This window comes from Pan paniscus, chromosome 7 (genome assembly GCF_029289425.2).
Source record: "Pan paniscus chromosome 7, NHGRI_mPanPan1-v2.0_pri, whole genome shotgun sequence".
Lineage (NCBI taxonomy): Eukaryota > Metazoa > Chordata > Mammalia > Primates > Hominidae > Pan > Pan paniscus.
In genome coordinates this window covers 140511240-140528944 of record NC_073256.2, presented here as the reverse complement: position 1 = coordinate 140528944, position 17705 = coordinate 140511240, and the positions used below count along the sequence as shown (strand labels likewise).

Below are 17705 nucleotides of genomic sequence, written 5' to 3'. Positions count from 1 at the left end.
CACACTGGCTATCAGAAACAAGGAGGGTGGAGGGTTTGCCTTCCCGTACCCTTTCCACAGCTAATCAAAGCTAACATCAGCCCTGCTGCCCCCACACAAACCTGTCACTCCCACTGAGGCTCCCCACTGTCTGCCTGTTTTCAGCAAATATTTTAAGTAACATTTGGAGAATGGAGAGTTTGTGAGTTGCAAGGGTAGTGGAGGGGTAGGAGGGAAGCTAGTCTTTTAAGGGGAGAGAAAAGTTTAAATTTTAACTCATAATTTCAAAAATTAAAAACATGTAATAAAGGCTGGGCACGGTGGCTCACATCTGTAATCCCAGCATTTTGGGAGGCCGACACGGGTGGATCACGAGGTCAGGAGATCAAGACCATCCTGGCTAACACGGTGAAACCCCGTCTCTACTAAAAAATACAAAAAACTAGCCGGGTGTGGTGGCGGGCGCCTGTAGTCCCAGCTACTCGGGAGGCTGAGGCAGGAGAATGGTGTGAACCCGGGAGGCGGAGCTTGCAGTGAGCCGAGATCATGCCACTGCTCTCCAGCCTGGGTGACAGAGCGAGACTCCGTCTCAAAACCAAAAACCAAAAACCAAACCAAAACAAAAAAAACATGTAATAAAAAAGTTTAAGCAAATAAACCCCTATGCTGCCTTGTCTAAGTGCAGGTTCTCTTCCCAGTGGCAGTGGCTGGTAAGTGATGCCACCATGTGATTGCTTGAAATGCTGATGTCACTTATCATACAAAAGATGGTAAAAGGCAGTTTGGAGGTGACACTCTATAAAGTTCTCCTGTTGGTTGGCTTGTAGGAAACAAAGCCCCTCATCTGCAGTTGATGCAACTCCTCTGGAAGTCAATTGGGCAAGATCTACCCAAATTACAGATGCACATAACCTTTATGCCACTATTTCAACTCTGGGATTTTATCCTACAAAGAGGATGTGTGAAATGACACTTGCGAAAAGCCATTCAGTGAGCATTATTTGTAACAGAAAATGACTAAAAATAGGTTAACTGCCAATAGGAGACTGGTTTAAAAAATAAACTGCAACACTATGCAGTTGTGAAAAAGAAAGAAGTTCTGCACTGATATAGAACAATTTCCAACTTAAGAATAAAAGGTAGACTGGGCGCAGTGGCTCACGCCTATAATCCCAGCACTTTGGGAGGCTGAGGCAGGTGGATCACTTGAGGTCAGCCTGGCCAATATGGTGAAACCCTGTCTCTACTAAACATACAAAAATTAGCTGGGCATGGTGGTTCATGCCTGTAGTGCCAGCTTCTTGGGAGGCTGAGGCGGGAGAATCACTTGAGCCTGGGAGGCGGAGGTTGCAGTGAGCCGAGATTGCAGCACTGCACTCCAGCCTGGGAGACAGAGCTAGACTCCATCTCAAAACAACAACAAAAAAACTGGAAGAATAGAAGGTGCAAGGCTGTATAAAATAATGGGAAAAACATAACACTATATATAACAACAGTGGATATGGGGGGAGGTGAACAACTAGACAAATGGTAGAAAGGCGTGACAGACTTCCTACTGTATGCTGTTTTATGTTTTCAACCATGTTAATATATTACCTAATCAAAAAGTAAGTAAAATGGACATGATATATACATACATGCATATGTATACATATATATGTAAAACATATATCTAATCTGTTAAAATACAAGATCCACGACAGTCTATTTGAAATAAGAAAGTTAAGGTTTGACAGAACTCAAGTCTTAAAAAGGAATAAGCGAAGGGGGATGGAGGAAGAGGCCCTTTGTAAACTAAGGAAAGATACCAATAAAAACATGTTTCACAGGAGTGAGCAACCAGTCAAGATAAATAAAATAACAACACAATAAAAACATTTTAGTTCTAGTCCAATCTTTAATCCTTACAATTAACAGGAATGTTGACGAGTCAATGTTTCTTGTCGTTAGTGTTATAATCTGTAAAATGGGGAGAATATCTTTCCTGCCTATGCCAAAGAATTAAGGATCAAATGAAAAATTGCATGCTAAAGCACACTGCAAACCATAAAGTACAATATAAATTTACAGTATGTTGATTTTATAAAAAGAGCAAACTGTCAATAGTATAAAGAATACAAGATTTTGAAATTTTTTTCAATCCTAGACTCTTCACAAAAATAACATATTTGTAATTTCAAATTCTTGTAACAGCCAGGGTGTAAGTTAAATAAATAAGATATAATATAGTTCAGAGACGGATGCGTTCTTTCTCAAAAAGTACAGTGCCCTACATTTATGTTACTAACCTGATTAGAACCAGCATCAAAACTATCAGGAAGAAATTCTAGATGGCGAATGGCTCGAACTTTAGTGGGCATCTGGATAATTCTAAAGAGCTGCCTAGCTTCCAAGCACCACAAATGAAGATGATTTGACTTGCCTCCAGCAGCCAGGATTCGGCCATCTCTATATAAACAAAAAAGTGAGAAAGAAAAACGGGCTCAATTGTTTGCAGCAGCACTGTCCGACAGAACTTTCTATGATGACAGAAATGTGCTGTGTCTATGCTATCCAATATGGTCACACTAGTCCCATGTGATTACTGAGCACTTGAAATGTGGAGTCATTCACGCATTTATGAAAGAAAAGACACAGAAATATACCGTGGGAGGCTAGATCAGGGAGCATTCATTCGACCTGGAGAACACCAAATCTCAAAATTCTAAGACTAACATTTACTACTACAATTCTTATACTTTTAAGATATTTCTTGACTCTAGAAAGTAAAGATTGTTGACAAAATGCTGGCCAATACTGTACAGCACAATATTGTGCCATATTACACAGTAGGAAATAAACATAAAGGTTTTCCCCGATTTTTTTCCTGTTCCTCTTCACTCTCACCAGTTTCTCTTCCACCATTTATCTGTCTTCCAGGTTTGTTTTTTAAAATTTTATTTTATCTGTTTATTTATTTCTGAGACAGGGTCTCGCTCTGTCGCTCAGGCTGGGGTGCAGAGGCGCAATTTCGGCTCACTGCGTCCTCAACCTCCTTGGCTCAAGCCATCCTCCCACCTCAGCCTCCCGCGGGCCACCACACACTGCTACTTTTTTGTATTTTCAGTAGAGAGGGGTTCTTTCATGTTGACCAGGTTCAGCGTTCTTTCTTCAACCCAACTTTTTCCTCCACAAACTCACCTAATCCACTCCCCCAGGTTTCAGAATCCATCTCTCTGCTAATTATTGCCAAAATCTAGAACCAGCTCATTTATCCAGCAGCCTCAGGTGGGAGGCTCCAGCTGAACAGCGTCCAGGCATTAGTTACTGATGAATGAATTCATCAAGATCCACTTAAGAACATTTTTCTGGCCGGGAGTGGTGGCTCACGCCTGTAATCCCAGCACTTTGGGAGGCCAAGGCTGGTGGATCACCTGAGGTTGGGAGTTCGAGACCAGCTTGGCCAACATGGTGAAACCCCTGTCTCTACTAAAAATACAAAAATTAGCCAGGTGTGGTGGCAGGCACCTGTAATCCCAGCTACTTGGGAGGCTGAGGCAGAAGAATTGCTTGAAGCTGGGAGGTGGAGGTTGCAGTGAGCTGAGATAGTGCCATTGCACTCCAGCCTGGGGGACAAGAATGAGACTTCGTCTCAAAAATAAATAAATAAATAAATAAATAAATAAATAAAGTGTGATAATACTATGGTTATATTTCCAAAAGGGCCCTTATCTTTCAGAGATAAACTGAAATATTTATGGATAAAATGATATGCTTAGGTTTTTCTTCAAACAATGCATTGGAGAAGTAGGTGAAGTTATTGATAAAAATAGAAATGGCTGGGCACGGTGGCTCATGCCTGTAATCCCAGCACTCTGGGAGGCTGAGGCGGGCGGATCACAAGGTCAGGAGTTCGAGACCAGCCTGACCAACATGGTGAAACCCTGTCTCTACTAAAAATACAAAAATTAGCCAGTATGGTGGCACGTGCCTATAATCCCAGCTACTCAGGAGGCTGAGGCAGAAGAATCGCGTGAACCCGGGAGACAGAGGTTGCAGTGAGCTGAGATCATGCCACTACACTCCAGTCTGGGTGACAGAGTGAGACTCCATTTAAAAAAAAAGAAAAGAAAAGAAATGGCCATTCGTTGATGATTATTGTAGCTTATAGAAATATTTAGTGGTTCTGATGGAGGAAAGGCTGGTATAAATAAAACAACACACACACACAAACAAAAAAAAAGAAGAAATTCTTAGGGGTTCATGTATTTTTCTATTTTTGTGTATATTTGATATTTTGCAAAATAAAAAAAGTTAGCAGATCATATCTAAATTTGAAGGTAACTTTTTCTAATATGACAAAAAGATACTGAATAAAAACTAAATGAAAATTTGTAATTTTTTTATCAGAAATTAAATTTCTTAAATATTCCTAGTGTCTTAAAATGCGCATTACCTGGTTACAGCAAACACTTTGTATAATATACTAGAGCTTTCAGGTGGAGCTGGCAATTGATATTTGCAAAAAAGTGTGTCACATTCCCAGGCAAAAATGGAATTATCTTTAAAACAGCTGAGGATGGTATTACTTAATGGTAGAAAGAAAACCTAAGGAGGAATAGAGAAAGTTAGTTTTCACATAAGGTTCACATAGAGACTTTAAATTTAAAATTATACAAGTAGTCTATTTTGCTTTATTAAAATATTATTTTCTTAAGCTGGGGAAAATACATTTCTAATATATGACAAGGAGTAATACTGATTATTTCATAAATTATTATTAACTAAAAAAAAAAACCCTTCAAACGAAAACTAGGTATACTATAATGACTAGGCAAGTCACAAAATTCTAAATGACAGTTTAAAAAATTTCACCTAATGTTATTAAACAGTTAAATGAAAACAAGATATAATTTTGAGTATCAATTTTACTTTTAAAATAAAGCACATTGGTCAGGTGTGATGGCTCACGCCTGTAATCCCAGCATTTTGGGAGGCCGAAGCAGGCGGATCACTTGAGGACATAAGTTCGAGACCAGCCTGGCCAACATGGTGAAACCCTATCTCTACGAAAAAACACAAAAATTAGGCCAGGCGCGGTGACTCACACCTGTAATCCCAGCACTTTGGGAGGCCAAGGCGGGTGGATCACCTGAGGTCAGGAGTTTGGGACTAGCCTGACCAACAAGGTGAAACCTCGTCTCTACTAAAAATACAAAAATTACTCAGGCATGGTGGCAGGCATCTGTAGTCCCTGCTACTTGGGAGGCTGAGACAGGAGAATTGTTTGAACCTGGGAGGTGGAGGTTGCAGTTAGCCAAGACCCCGCCACCACACTTTAGCCTGGGTGAGGGAGTGAGCCTTCATCTCAAAAAAAAAAAAAAAAAAAAAAAAAAATTAGCTGGGCGTGTGCCTGTAGTCCCAGCTACTCAGGAGGCTGAGGCAGAAGAATCCCTTGAACCTGGGAAGTGGAGGTTGCAGTAAGTCAAGATTGCACCACTGCATTCCAGCCTGGGTGACAGAGCAAGACTCTGTCTTCAAAAAGAAAGCACATACATGCATAGACAAAATGGGGTGTGTGTCTATAAATATTACTCCCACAAAATGGGGTGTGTGTCTATATATATTACTCCCACAAAATGGGGTGTACATATTTATTACTCCCAGTGGCAGTGTATGACAGTGTCTTTTCCCTATACTTTCACCAACATTTGATATTTTTTAAACATCTATCAGTAGTTAGTATTTAATATAGTGTTTATATTAGTATATAGTTCTATAATACTATATATAGAGTAAAAAAAGGCACTGTCATACACTGCCGCTGGGAGTAAAAATTAGTTAAAGATGTTATATGATATGTGTCAACAGCCTTAAAATATATATCTTCCCAAATTAGTCAGTTTGCTTTTAAAAGTTAGTCCTGGCTGGGCACGGTGGCTCACACCTGTAATCTCAGCACTTTGGGAGGCTGAGGTGGGTGGATCACCTGAGGTCAAGAGTTTGAGACCAGCCTGGCCAACGTGGTGAAACCCCGTCTCTACTAAAAATACAAAAATTAGCCGGGTGTGGTGACAGACGCCTGTAATCCCAGCTACTCAAGAGGCTGAGGCATGAGAATCACTTGAACCTGGAGGGTGGAGGTTGCAATGAGCTGAGATTGCGCCACTGCACTCCAGCCTGGGCGACAAGAGTGAAACTCCATCTCAAGAAAAAAAAGTCCTTTGGGAATACTGGGCAAAGTGTTTCAGGATAAGTAAGTGTTAAGCCATTTTTTTATACGAGTAAAAAGGTGCAAATGCATATATAATCCTATCTTATTACAGATTCAGTTCATTTAATGGACAACTGAGAGTGAAACTGATAGTAAAGTTGAAAATGTCATCACTTTATTCTCCTAATTTTCATTTTTCTATCACATAAGCATAAACAATGCTTCCTTTTGTTAATGCAAAATTATTAACGGAAATTAACCAATATTTTCTCATAAAAGTTTCAGTGGCCTCGAATATAATTTTGTGTGTCATCTGTACAACACACACACATATATAATGCACTAGAGAACATACTGGTTAGCAAAAATAATCTACTCAGGATTAATGCCAATAAGACAATAAAAAATACGAACTCAACTACATCAGATACTGACAGATCAGGCAAGGGCCTGATCAAGCTCCTCCCTTCTTCCTTGGCTCACTTTGCTAAAGACAATCTGTGGTAGATCTTTTGCTATTAGATTCACTGTTAGGAAGATTTATAATATGAAGGCCTTACAGATTTCTATAATCTATAATGAATGCATTAAAACACTGTTTCAAAACTGATGTCAAAAAGTGACTTAAGAAAATTATTATTATAATTAGCAGTCATTTTTCTGGAAAAGTAATAAAGTTTATTCCTACTGGGAAAAGCAGAAGCTTAAAAGTTAATGAGCATCAACTGCTATTTTAGCAGAATAACTGTGATAGATTATTGCCTACATGATTATTCATTACTAGATTTGTGATTTTAATTGCCATATTTTAATGATTATAAAATTGTTCCTAATGAAGCATGTCATTATTATTTAGATAGTGTCATCTCTTGAGAAACATAAAAACCTTAGGAAAAACTTCAAAACATTAACAAAGTATACTTTTTGGGGGGTTAGGTTCAAGGACGGAGCTGTAGTTTTTCCTTGTAGAACACAAAAATCCTAAGCTTTCCAATTCAGTTTTAGGAGGTAGATGAACTCTTTTCAAGGTTTATTTTACCTTATTATTTATTTATTTATTTATTTTGAGACAGAGTCTTCCCTCTGTCACCCAGGCTGGAGTGCAGTGGCGTGATCTTGGCTCACTACAACCTCCCAAGCAATCCTCGTGCCTCAGCCTCCCAAGCAGCTGGGACTACAGCATGTGCCAACACGCCCGGCTAATTTTTTGTATATTTTAGTAGAGATGGGGTTTCACTATGTTGGCCAGGCTGGTCTTGTTGGCCAGGCTGGTCTAGAACTCCTGACCTCAAGTGATCCACCTGCCTTGGCCTCCCAAAGTGCTGGGATTACAGGTGTGAGCCACAGTGCCCAGCCCTTTTTCAAGGTTTAAAGAGTTTAGGATACTAATATTAGCAAGTTAAGGTCAAATGTATTATTTGTATATTTAGTATTTAGTGAGTGTCCTGGGTACACAGGCTGAATTGAGTTCGGCAAAACACTCTTTATTAGATGTTTTCTGATATCCATCACAAAGCCTTTTCTGATACCTGCTGAATCACAGTAATCACAAATCCCGGGGATTCCAAAATCCTTAACTAATGAGCTGAATATCTTACCCCCAAACATCAACAAAAGAATAAAAATGTACTAATTTGAAGAGGTATAACTGGTTTACCTGAGAAGCAGTAAGGCTTTAGATAAAGACAGGTTTGAATTCAAACTGCAATTCTCTCCTAAACTATGTGATACTGAACAAATTACTTAATATTTCTGGACAAAGTACTTAATATTTCTGAACTTCGGTTTCCCTTCTTGTAAAATGGGGATAATAATATCTACCCTTTAGGATTAAAGCTTTAAAATAACTATTTAAAATGAAGGTTCAGGGAACATACTGAATAATGGGTATCTATTACTATTACTAATAATTACTGCTATTACTGCTTACAAAAATCAGCGGAAAGAGGTTAGACTGGTAGGTTCTTTAAAAACAGTCTGAAATCAAAGTTCCATAGTTCCTTTTCTGAAACCCTTGGGGCCAGATGTGTTTCAGAATGCAGATTTCCAATTTTAGATAGGTAGTATGATGTACATTCTATAACATTATGTAGAACTTTAGGAGACCTGGGGCAATGCCCCATACTCAAATATATTAATATTTCAGCCTCAAGTCAATTCAGTTCAGATTTTGCTGCCAAATGAATTGAGGTCAGATCGCATTTTGCCACTGAGTTATTTAAATACTTTTGGGTTTCTGAATTGTTAATATAATGTAACTAAAAAATAAATAAGAGTTACTCCACAGTTTTGTTTTTTTGAGACAGGAGCTCACTCTGTCGCCCAGGCTGCAGCACAGTGGTGTGATCTTGGTTCACTGCAACCTCCACCTCCTGGGTTCAAGTGATTCTTATGCCTCAGCCTCTTGAGTAACTGGGACTACAGGCACACGCCAGCACACCAGGCTATTTTTTGTAGGGACAAGGTTTAGCCATGTTGCCCAGGCTGTTCTCAAACTCCTGGGCTCAAGCAATCAGCCTGCGTCTTAAAGTGTTGGGATTACAGGCATGAGCCCATGTGCCTGGCACCCTACAGCTTAAGCAAATTATCTAACTGCACTGAGATAATCCTATCATAGGCTTGATGGTAAAATTGCAACAGATGCAATTTTACTAAGTACTTACTATACAACCAGCACTGTGCTAACTTTGCATAGATTATCACACTTAATGTTGAAACCAACACTGAGGGAGGTGCTACGGCTGAGTATTCCTTATGCAAAATGCTTGGAACCAGAAATGTTTTGGATTTTTTGGACTTTGGAATATTTGCATTATACTCACCAATTGAGTATCCCTAATCCGAAAATCTGAAATCTTAAATGCTCCAATGAGCATTTCCTTTGAGCTTGATATTTGAGTGTCATGTTAGCACTCAAAAAGTTTCAAATTTTGGAGCATTTGGGATTTCAGATTTTCAAATTGAGAATCCTCAACCTGTATTGTTTACTATTTTTTCCCATACATAAGATAAATAACTTGTCAAAAATGTTTAACATGAATCTACTCAAACCTTTAGACTTAATGTCTAGTTTACAGAAAATGCAGGTGAAAGACAGACAAGTTAAACAATAATGATGAAACAGAAAAAACAACTCCAGAATGTGGGGCATTTTCTGAGATAACTGGTCTGTCTGATCTCTCCAGAAAATTAATGTCATGAGAAAAAAAGAAGAAGACTGTGTGAGATTAAAAGAGCCATCAAAAATGAAATCCATAACAAAAGACCCAAAGCAAGTTACTGAAGGGTCGCATGTGCAATCAAAACAAACAAATAAATAAAAGTTCTATTTAAAATATAGAATCAGAATCTGTAATAAAAATATGAGTTTAGTAAGAATTTGGTAAGAATTAACGTTTTTAGGGGCACATGTTCTCAGGCTCTCCTGAGGGCTGTGTCACGGGAAAAAATTTTTCGAAAAAACGAACGTTTTACTTTAATATTAAGGTTACAGTTATTTCCTGTTTACAACTGAAGTGGTCATCATCTGGCCCATCTCTAGTCTTTGTACAGCCCAGGAGCTAAGAATGGTCACTTTTTTTTTTGAGATGGGTCTCACTGTGTTGCCCATCTTGGTCTTGAATTCTGGGGCTCAGGGGATTCTCCCACCTCAGCTTCCAGAGTAGCTGGGTACCTGGCTTGAAATGGTTACATTCTGAATGGTTATATAATTTTGCTCTTGAACTGCAAAGTCAAAAATATTTACTGGCCCTTGAAGAAAAATTTGCTGATAACTTAAACTATAGTGTATTTTATTTTATTTTATTTTATTTTTTTTTGAGACAAGAGTCTCGCTCTGTTGCCCACACTGGAGTGCAATGGTGCAATTTCGGCTCACTGCAACCTCTGTTTCCCGGGTTCAAGCGATTCTTCTGCCTCAGCCTCCCCAGTAGCTGGGATTACAGGCATGTGCCACCACGCCCAGCTAATCTTTGTATTTTTAATAGAGATGAGGTTTCACCATGTTGGCCAGGCTGTTCTTGAACTTCTGACCTCAGGTGATCCGCCCGCCTCGGACTCCCAAAGTGCTGAGATTACAGGCGTAAGCCACCGTACCCGGTCCTGTTTTATTATTTTAGAGCAATTTACTATATGCACACATCACACTATATATACATTTTCACATTTAATTTTATTCTTATAGCACTAACATTAATATACTTAGGCACACATCATACTATACATACATTTTCCACAGTCCTAATTTTTAAACTAAAATGTCTAAATGTCCAAGCAAGGTTTGCATTGGCAACTATTCAGCGTATACTCATTTTAATTTCATAGTAAAAAGAACAGATGGTTTTTGTGTCATGTGTCATTGTTTCATAACTCTGTTTCCATGTGAGTTCAACTCCCAATGTTCTCTTCTTTGGAACTTAAAATTCAAAATGTAAGTACTAAAGCAATTAAAGAAGAAAAGACCTACTAAGACATTTGGCCTAAATCCCTAATGAATAAGCTGGCACAACTTTTATCTCTTTTTAATTGTTAAAAGCACATTAAAGAACTCTGGGATTTCCATGGAGACTACAAAGTAAATTTTTGGTTGACATGCATTGCTAGCTGTTCATGTTAATAACCTAGAAATTAAAAGCAGTACTGCATGTATAATATAACCTGAAGCAAAATAATTAATCACACAAGAGACTCAGATACTCCTGAAAATAATATTTAGCTAATGAAATAGAAAGAAAAAAAACCTGACAACCAAAAGACGGTGGGCGTTAAGGAGACGGCCTTCCTTGGACTAAAACAACCTAGCAATGCCACATTTGAACTGGCTTTGAGGAATAGGGCCTGTGTGCTCATTTGAATAAAATCAGCCAAATAGAAAGCTTTGAAGAGGAAAGACCTATAATTCCATCTTCCTCTGACTTCTCCACTTCTAACATTTTGAACACCAAAGCCTGGCACAGAACAGGTGCCCAGGCTGGGCGTGGTGGCTCACACCTGTAATCCCAGCACTTTGGGAGACCAGGCGAGTGGATCACTTGAGGCCAGGAGTTTGAGACCGGCCTGGCTAACATGGTGAAACCCCGTCTCTACTGAAAATACAAAAATTAGTTGGCTGTCATGGCGCACGACTGTAATCCCAGGTACTCAGGAGGCTGAGGCAAGAGAATCGCTTGAATCTGGGAGGCAGAGTTTGTAGCGAGCTGACATTGTGCCACTGCACTCCAGCCTGGGTGCCAGAGCCAGATTCCGTTGCAAAGGAAAAAAAAAAAAAAAAAGAACAGGGAGGAAGAAGGAAGGGGAGAGAGGGAGGGGGAATCGGTGATGTGGACAATGTAGCATGACACAAAGTGCCCGCTCCCTTAGGGTGGAAGTCACAGACAGACCCCTAGAGCTGAAGAGATATGACAGGCTTGGATATGGGGACTTGGAGGAGGAAGAGTGACCGGGGCACTACAAAAAGGGTGGGACAGCCAAAAGCTCCTTGACTCCATCCCAGGATTTGGGAGGCCTGACTCTGCAGAAAGGCTCCAATCTGGCTTCACACCCTGTCAGCTCTGGCACTTGCAGCCGCCAGTGCTTCCAGTCTCCAGACCCTGTGTCTTTGTGTTTGGGGAATAATAAACACTGCCTACTTCACTGAGGCAGTGTCAGGACTGAGTTGAGATAATGTACGGAAAGTTCTTAATACAATGCCTGAAGCATAGTAAATGCTTCAGTAGCTATTATCACAATTGAAGAAAGGGTTAGATTTGACTAGGTGGAGAGAATGGGAAGGTTACTGGGTGTGGTAAGGAGGGAGGAGGGGGTAGCAGTGTGGAAACCCTATGAAAGAGACCAGTTTGGATGTCATATAGGAAATCACAGGAGATGACAGCCAGGGGACGTAAAGGACGAAATAACAATGGGAGCTACTATATAAGGGCCTGGCACTCGGCCAAGCCGTTGACATGAATTATTTATTTTATCTCATTTCCTCACCAGCCCTGGTAAGGTGGTTACCACAGACCCATTTTCCTGCTCAGGAAACGGAAGCCCAGAGAGGTTGGTTATGTGGCTTGTCTGTTAAAAGAAATGATAGAACCAAACTGGGGCATCTGTGGGGCTCAGAACAAGAGTACAACTGGAGGCCCATATACCATATGTTTCTACATAGTTGGGAAAAAAACAAAAGAAATGGATTTTTAAAAGGTGGTATATTTACACAATGGAATTCTAAACAGCAATAAGAAAGAACAAACTACTAATAAATATTATATGGATGGATCTCAAAAACATTATGCTGAGTGGGGCCCGGCACGGTGGCTCACGCCTGTAATCCCAGCACTTTGGGAGGCTAAGGCGGGTGGATCACAAGGTCAGGAGATGGAGACCATCCTGGCTAACAACAAAAAAAATTAGCCGGGCCTGGTGGCAGGCACCTGTAGTCCCAGCTACTTGGGAGGCTGAGGCAGGAGAATGGTGTGAACCTGGGAGGCGGAGCTTGCAGTGAGCCAAGATCACACCACTGCACTCCAGCCTGGGCAACAAAGCAAGACTCCATCTCAAACAAACAAACAAACAAACAAAATTATGCTGAGTGAAAAAAGCCTTACATAAACTATTATTGCATAGTTCTATTTATATGAAATTTTAGAATAGGCAACACTAGTCCATGGTGGGAAAACGTAAGAGTGGTGGTCACCCAGGGAGGGAGATGATGGAATTTTCTGGGATAATGTAATGCTACAGCTGCATAGGTTACACAGGTGTGTGTATTTGTCAAATTTAACAAATGAATACTTAAGACTTACATATTTCATTATATATAAATTTTAAATCAACAAATATTGACCCCTAGTCAATTAAGTACAGGCTTAAGTATTCACAGGGGAGTATGCTGATGACCAAAGTTTACTTTAAAACACACACACAGCTGGGCATGGTGGCTCATGCCTGTAATCCCAGCACTTTGGGAGGCCGAGGCAAGAGGATTGCTTGAGCCCAGGAGTGTGAGACAAGCCTGGCCAACATGATGAAACCCTGTCTCTACTAAAAATACAAAAATTAGCTGGGCATGGTGGTACATGCCTGTAGTCCCAGCTACATGGGAGGCTAAGGCAGGAGAATCGCTTGAACCTGTAAGGCAGAGGTTACAGTAAGTTGAGATCATGCCACTGCACCCCAGCCTAGGTGACAGAGCGAGATTCTGTCTCAAAACAAAACAAAACAAAAACCAAAAAAAAAAGAAAGATGGATAGACCCATAAGAGAGTATGGTACCATGTAAAGTAGAGTAAAGGATAGTACAGTAACATGTTAATGGTAGAATCTAGATGCTGAACGTACACGTGTTCAAAAATTCTCACAAATCTACTGCATGTTTCAAATTTTTCATAATAAAATGTCAGAGGGTTAAAAATGAAAACAAAAGCAATCAACTAAATAACTTTCGCCTTAGGACAGTTGAAGTTACATAGCTATAATTTTAGAAAAGAGCTCACTAAGTTATAAATTGTAGCTATAGGCAACATCTTTGTGTTGGCCACTTTGCTTTGCTTGTTGCTGCGTTACAGAGCTACAAGGACAAAGTGAATCATTACTCTTATATCATCTATACATCCTGTTGACCAAGAAATTAGCCCGAGAAGCACAACAGACCAAGATGTCCCCCCTCACTGACCTTCTGTATACCCACAGACTGGCGAATATTCAGCTTTCTTTTTCTCTGAAAGGTATCCAAGTCCCATAATTGTGCTGTATCAGAAGAAGTTGTGATGGCATATTTCCCTGATGCATGCACAGAGATCGAAAATACTGATGATTCATGTCCTCTCATCCAGCTAACTAGCTCCTTGGTGACTGTGGTAAAAAGTAAAATTGTTACCCAGGTAAAACACTGTATGTCTAGAAGTAACATTACATATAAACACCATAGATGAACTGATCCAATGGGTGGTTAGGTATTATATGAGGCACCTCCATTAATATCCACAAAAATGGAAGCTTGTGTCTAGTTGATAAAGTGTATGATGGGACATGTTAGCAACATCTCATTCATGTAGGAGACAAGGCTGACAAAGGCTTTGATGAAGAATAACTTCAAAATTGATGCTAGTGAGTTTGGGCTTTCTCTTGCAGGTAATTTTATGTAAAAGAGTACCATATCTAGTCTGTGTTTTAGAAAGAGCACTTTGAGGATATCTGGTGGAGGGGAAGAGATTGAACAAGAAAGACTAATTTATATGTTGCTGTAATAATTCAGGCAGGAGATATGGAGGGCCTCAACTAAGAAAGAGGCAATGGAGAAAAGAACAAATCCAAGAGCTACTAAGGAGAAAAACAAAAAATATTAGCGATCAAATTGATGTCCTGAGATATAAGAGAAGTGAAGGCTCCAGTGGTTCCAGCTTAGTTATTTAAGCAGATGGTGATACTGTTAGTGGATGTAGGAAATACATGAGGAGGGGCCGGGTGGTGGCTCACGCCTGTAATCTCAGCACTTTGGGAGGCTGAGGCAGGTGAATCACTTCAGCCTAGGAGTTTGAGACCAACCTGGGCAACATGACAAAACCCTATCTCTAAAAAAATAAAAAATAAAAAAAATAATAAATACATGAGGAGGAACAGGTTTATCAATGTGAGATACTGATAATACATTTGGTTTTTAAACTTGATTCTGATGTACTTGTGTGTATCTTTGTAAGCAGAGAAAACAGCTTGGTAGGGAAAACACCAAAAACTATTCATGATAATTATCACTGGGTAGTAAAAGCATAGGTGATTTTTATTTTCCTTTACGCTTTTTTGTATGTTTGCAAGTTTTCTACAGTAGGCATGTTTTACTTTTATGATCAGAATTTTCCCCCCAGAAAGATGGAACTTGAGAATAGTCAGAAAGCAAGATATAAATCTGGGAAACATTATGATACAAAGTAGGTCAAAACTGAAAACAGAGAAACAGACAAATCCCTTAGAGAAACAGCAGTGGTTTCCAAACACCATTCAGAGGTCTGGCATTAGTTAATGATAAATTTTCCATTGGTCTTCAGTGAAAGAGAAAAATACAGATAATGCAGTGAGTTTTTCATAAAGTCAAATTTAAAGTACTACCCTTTCATCTGTATTATGTCACTCCCTGTTTATGTTGAAAGAAAATCCCTTGTTTTATGAAACTGTATTTTTTCCAATGTCAATTAGCAATATTAAAAGTTGACAAGCTATGTGAGTTCTTCCACTTTTTTAATGGGGTCAAAAATCCAAAAGTCTAGGAACCACTGAAAGAATTCAGGAGACATGATTAAGAAGCAGTTAGAAAGACAGGAGGAGAACCAAGGTAATATAATGAAAACCAAACCAAACCAAAACAAAACAAAACAAAAAACTTTCAAAGTAATCCCAGTTGTTAAATCCTATAGAGAAGTAGGATGAAAGGTATAAAGATGACTTAAACAATCAGGGGTTAGGGTTACTAAGGACCTTGGAGACAGAAGTCTCAGTAGCATGGGGTAGGGGATGCAAGGGTCAGAGTCAGAATTAATTCATCAATGGATACTGCAAAGAAGCAGAATTTGGCAGAGAGGGGAAAGAAAGAAGGAGGGAGACAGTGTCTAAGGAAGGGGCTTCATGGTGGGGGTTCAGTAAAGTAGAAGAAACTGTAAGACCACAGAACAAGGAAGAAAAAGAGAAGAGTGGAATCTAAGGAAAGGTGAGTTATAAAGACTTCATTTTTCTGATATTTTGTCACAGCAATGTTTGTAATGCCAAACACTGAAAACAGTTTGAAAGTCCAGCAATAGGTAATAGGTTAAAAAATTATGGTAAACATCTATACAATGGAATGTTAGGTATTGATTTTAGATATGCTACACGAATTTTAATGAGGTAAAATTATCCCACAAAACAATACAGATAGGATAATTATGCATTTGTTAGAATATAAAAAAAGTACATACATAGAAAACAGACTGGAAAGAGAGAGCCCCATTATGAAAACACTGTGTCTCTAGGCAGTACTGCAGAATCACTGTTTTTTTTCTTCTTTGTATGTAGGATGAGAGTGTAGTACAGTGATTAACAGCAGTGACTCTGCAGCCAGACCACCTAGGCTGGAATTCTGGCTCCACTGCTTATAAACTGTGGGACTCTGATTAAGTTACCCATGTGCCTCAGTTTCCTCATCTGCAAAATGGGGATGATAACAGTATTCATCTCTGTGGGTTATGATGATGATTAAAATTAATTAATGTGTATAAAGTCATAGAAAGTCCCTGGCAAAGAGTAAACACTATGTGTTAGCTATCACTATCTTTACTATTATTATTTATACATCTGCTGAATATTAGAACACATTGATTATTTTAATAAGAAAAAAATACAGTTGAGATACCTTTTTTAAGAGTAATACGTTTAGTCTATAGAACTCTGTGTTCTCAATTTAAAAACATAATGTGGTATAAAATACACAGGCTATATTAAAAAAAGATACTGTACCTGTGTAGTAAAGAATTCGACCTTTACAGAGATGTCTGGCTTCTATTTAGGCTCCTGAGAGGTAACCTCTAAACCCTTGACTTAGGGGTGTCTTTGTTATTCCTGGCGGGTCCCTCACACTTTACCAGATAGCTTATGCTAAGAAGACTCAGAGTGGGAGATGGCCACACGAGAAAGGTCAACCGTGTGATTAGAAGTTTGGGGCTTTTGGGACAGGTGACATCAGACTAACTTCTAGGAGGAGAGGAGAGCTGGAAACGGAGTCCAGCCACGTGGGAAATGATCCAATCAATCACGCCTATGTCATAGAGCCTCAGTAAAAACTCTTGACACCAAAGCTTGGGTCGACTCCCTGTGTCAGCAGTGCTTGGCGCAGATGGCCAGCCACACACCAATGCTGGGAGGGTCATCTGAGAGGGCAACGCGTCCCTGAGGACAATGGAGGCTTCCCTTTTGGAAGCCTCCCAAATTCCACCCCATGTTTCTCTTCCTTTGGCTAGTTATACTTTGTACCCTTTTGTTATATTAAAACTGTCATCATTAAGTGTAGTGCTTTCCTGAGTTCTGTAAGTTGTTCTAGTAAATTATCAAACCTGACAGTAGTCAGGAAACCCTGACTTTGTAGTCAACTGATCTAAAGTGAGGCTGTTTCTAGGACCCCCAGCTTGCACCTAGTGTCTGAAGGGAGGGCTGTCATGGGTACTGCTCCCTCAAGCTGTACAGAGTGATAAAGTTCTTGCAGTTCTTCAGTCTATATTTTACTCTGCTTCAAAAGAAAAACAGGAGAACTTCTTACCTGTATCAAAACATTTAATAGAATAATCAGCTAATGCCACAAGGAATTCAGATTTCCTACGAAGATTAAAGGCCAGAGCTGTGCAAGCTTGTGCTGTTCGCTGAACAAGATTGAACCTATTAAGAGATCATTGCATTAGTATCATAAATTCTTCCAATAATTACAAATTCCATGTGGAAGGAGTCCGTAGAGACGGAGAAAATGAAACCCAGAAAAATGAGCTACCATTTTAGGCCAAAAATAGATTACGAAGGGTGCTATGTGCCATATTAAG

The 17705-nt window shown here is 39.5% G+C and overlaps 1 protein-coding gene across 12 annotated transcripts in view; it reads right to left on the bottom strand.

Moving 5' to 3' along the window:
• TBC1D31 (TBC1 domain family member 31) overlaps positions 1–17705 on the bottom strand; it is a 123009-nt gene that overhangs the window by 65417 nt on the left and 39887 nt on the right. For 9 of the 12 annotated variants that reach the window (XM_003820487.4, XM_034966549.3, XM_055116895.2 and 6 more), the window contains exons 3-6: positions 17432–17547; positions 13826–14004; positions 4415–4566; positions 2268–2427 (exon numbers count right to left, since the gene is read on the bottom strand). In XM_003820487.4, the coding sequence (XP_003820535.3) occupies positions 2268–2427; positions 4415–4566; positions 13826–14004; positions 17432–17547 (607 nt within the window). The remainder of the gene's footprint in view (positions 1–2267; positions 2428–4414; positions 4567–13825; positions 14005–17431; positions 17548–17705) is intronic. The other 3 variants (XM_034966551.3, XM_055116898.2, XM_055116896.2) reach the window with 1 other exon arrangement.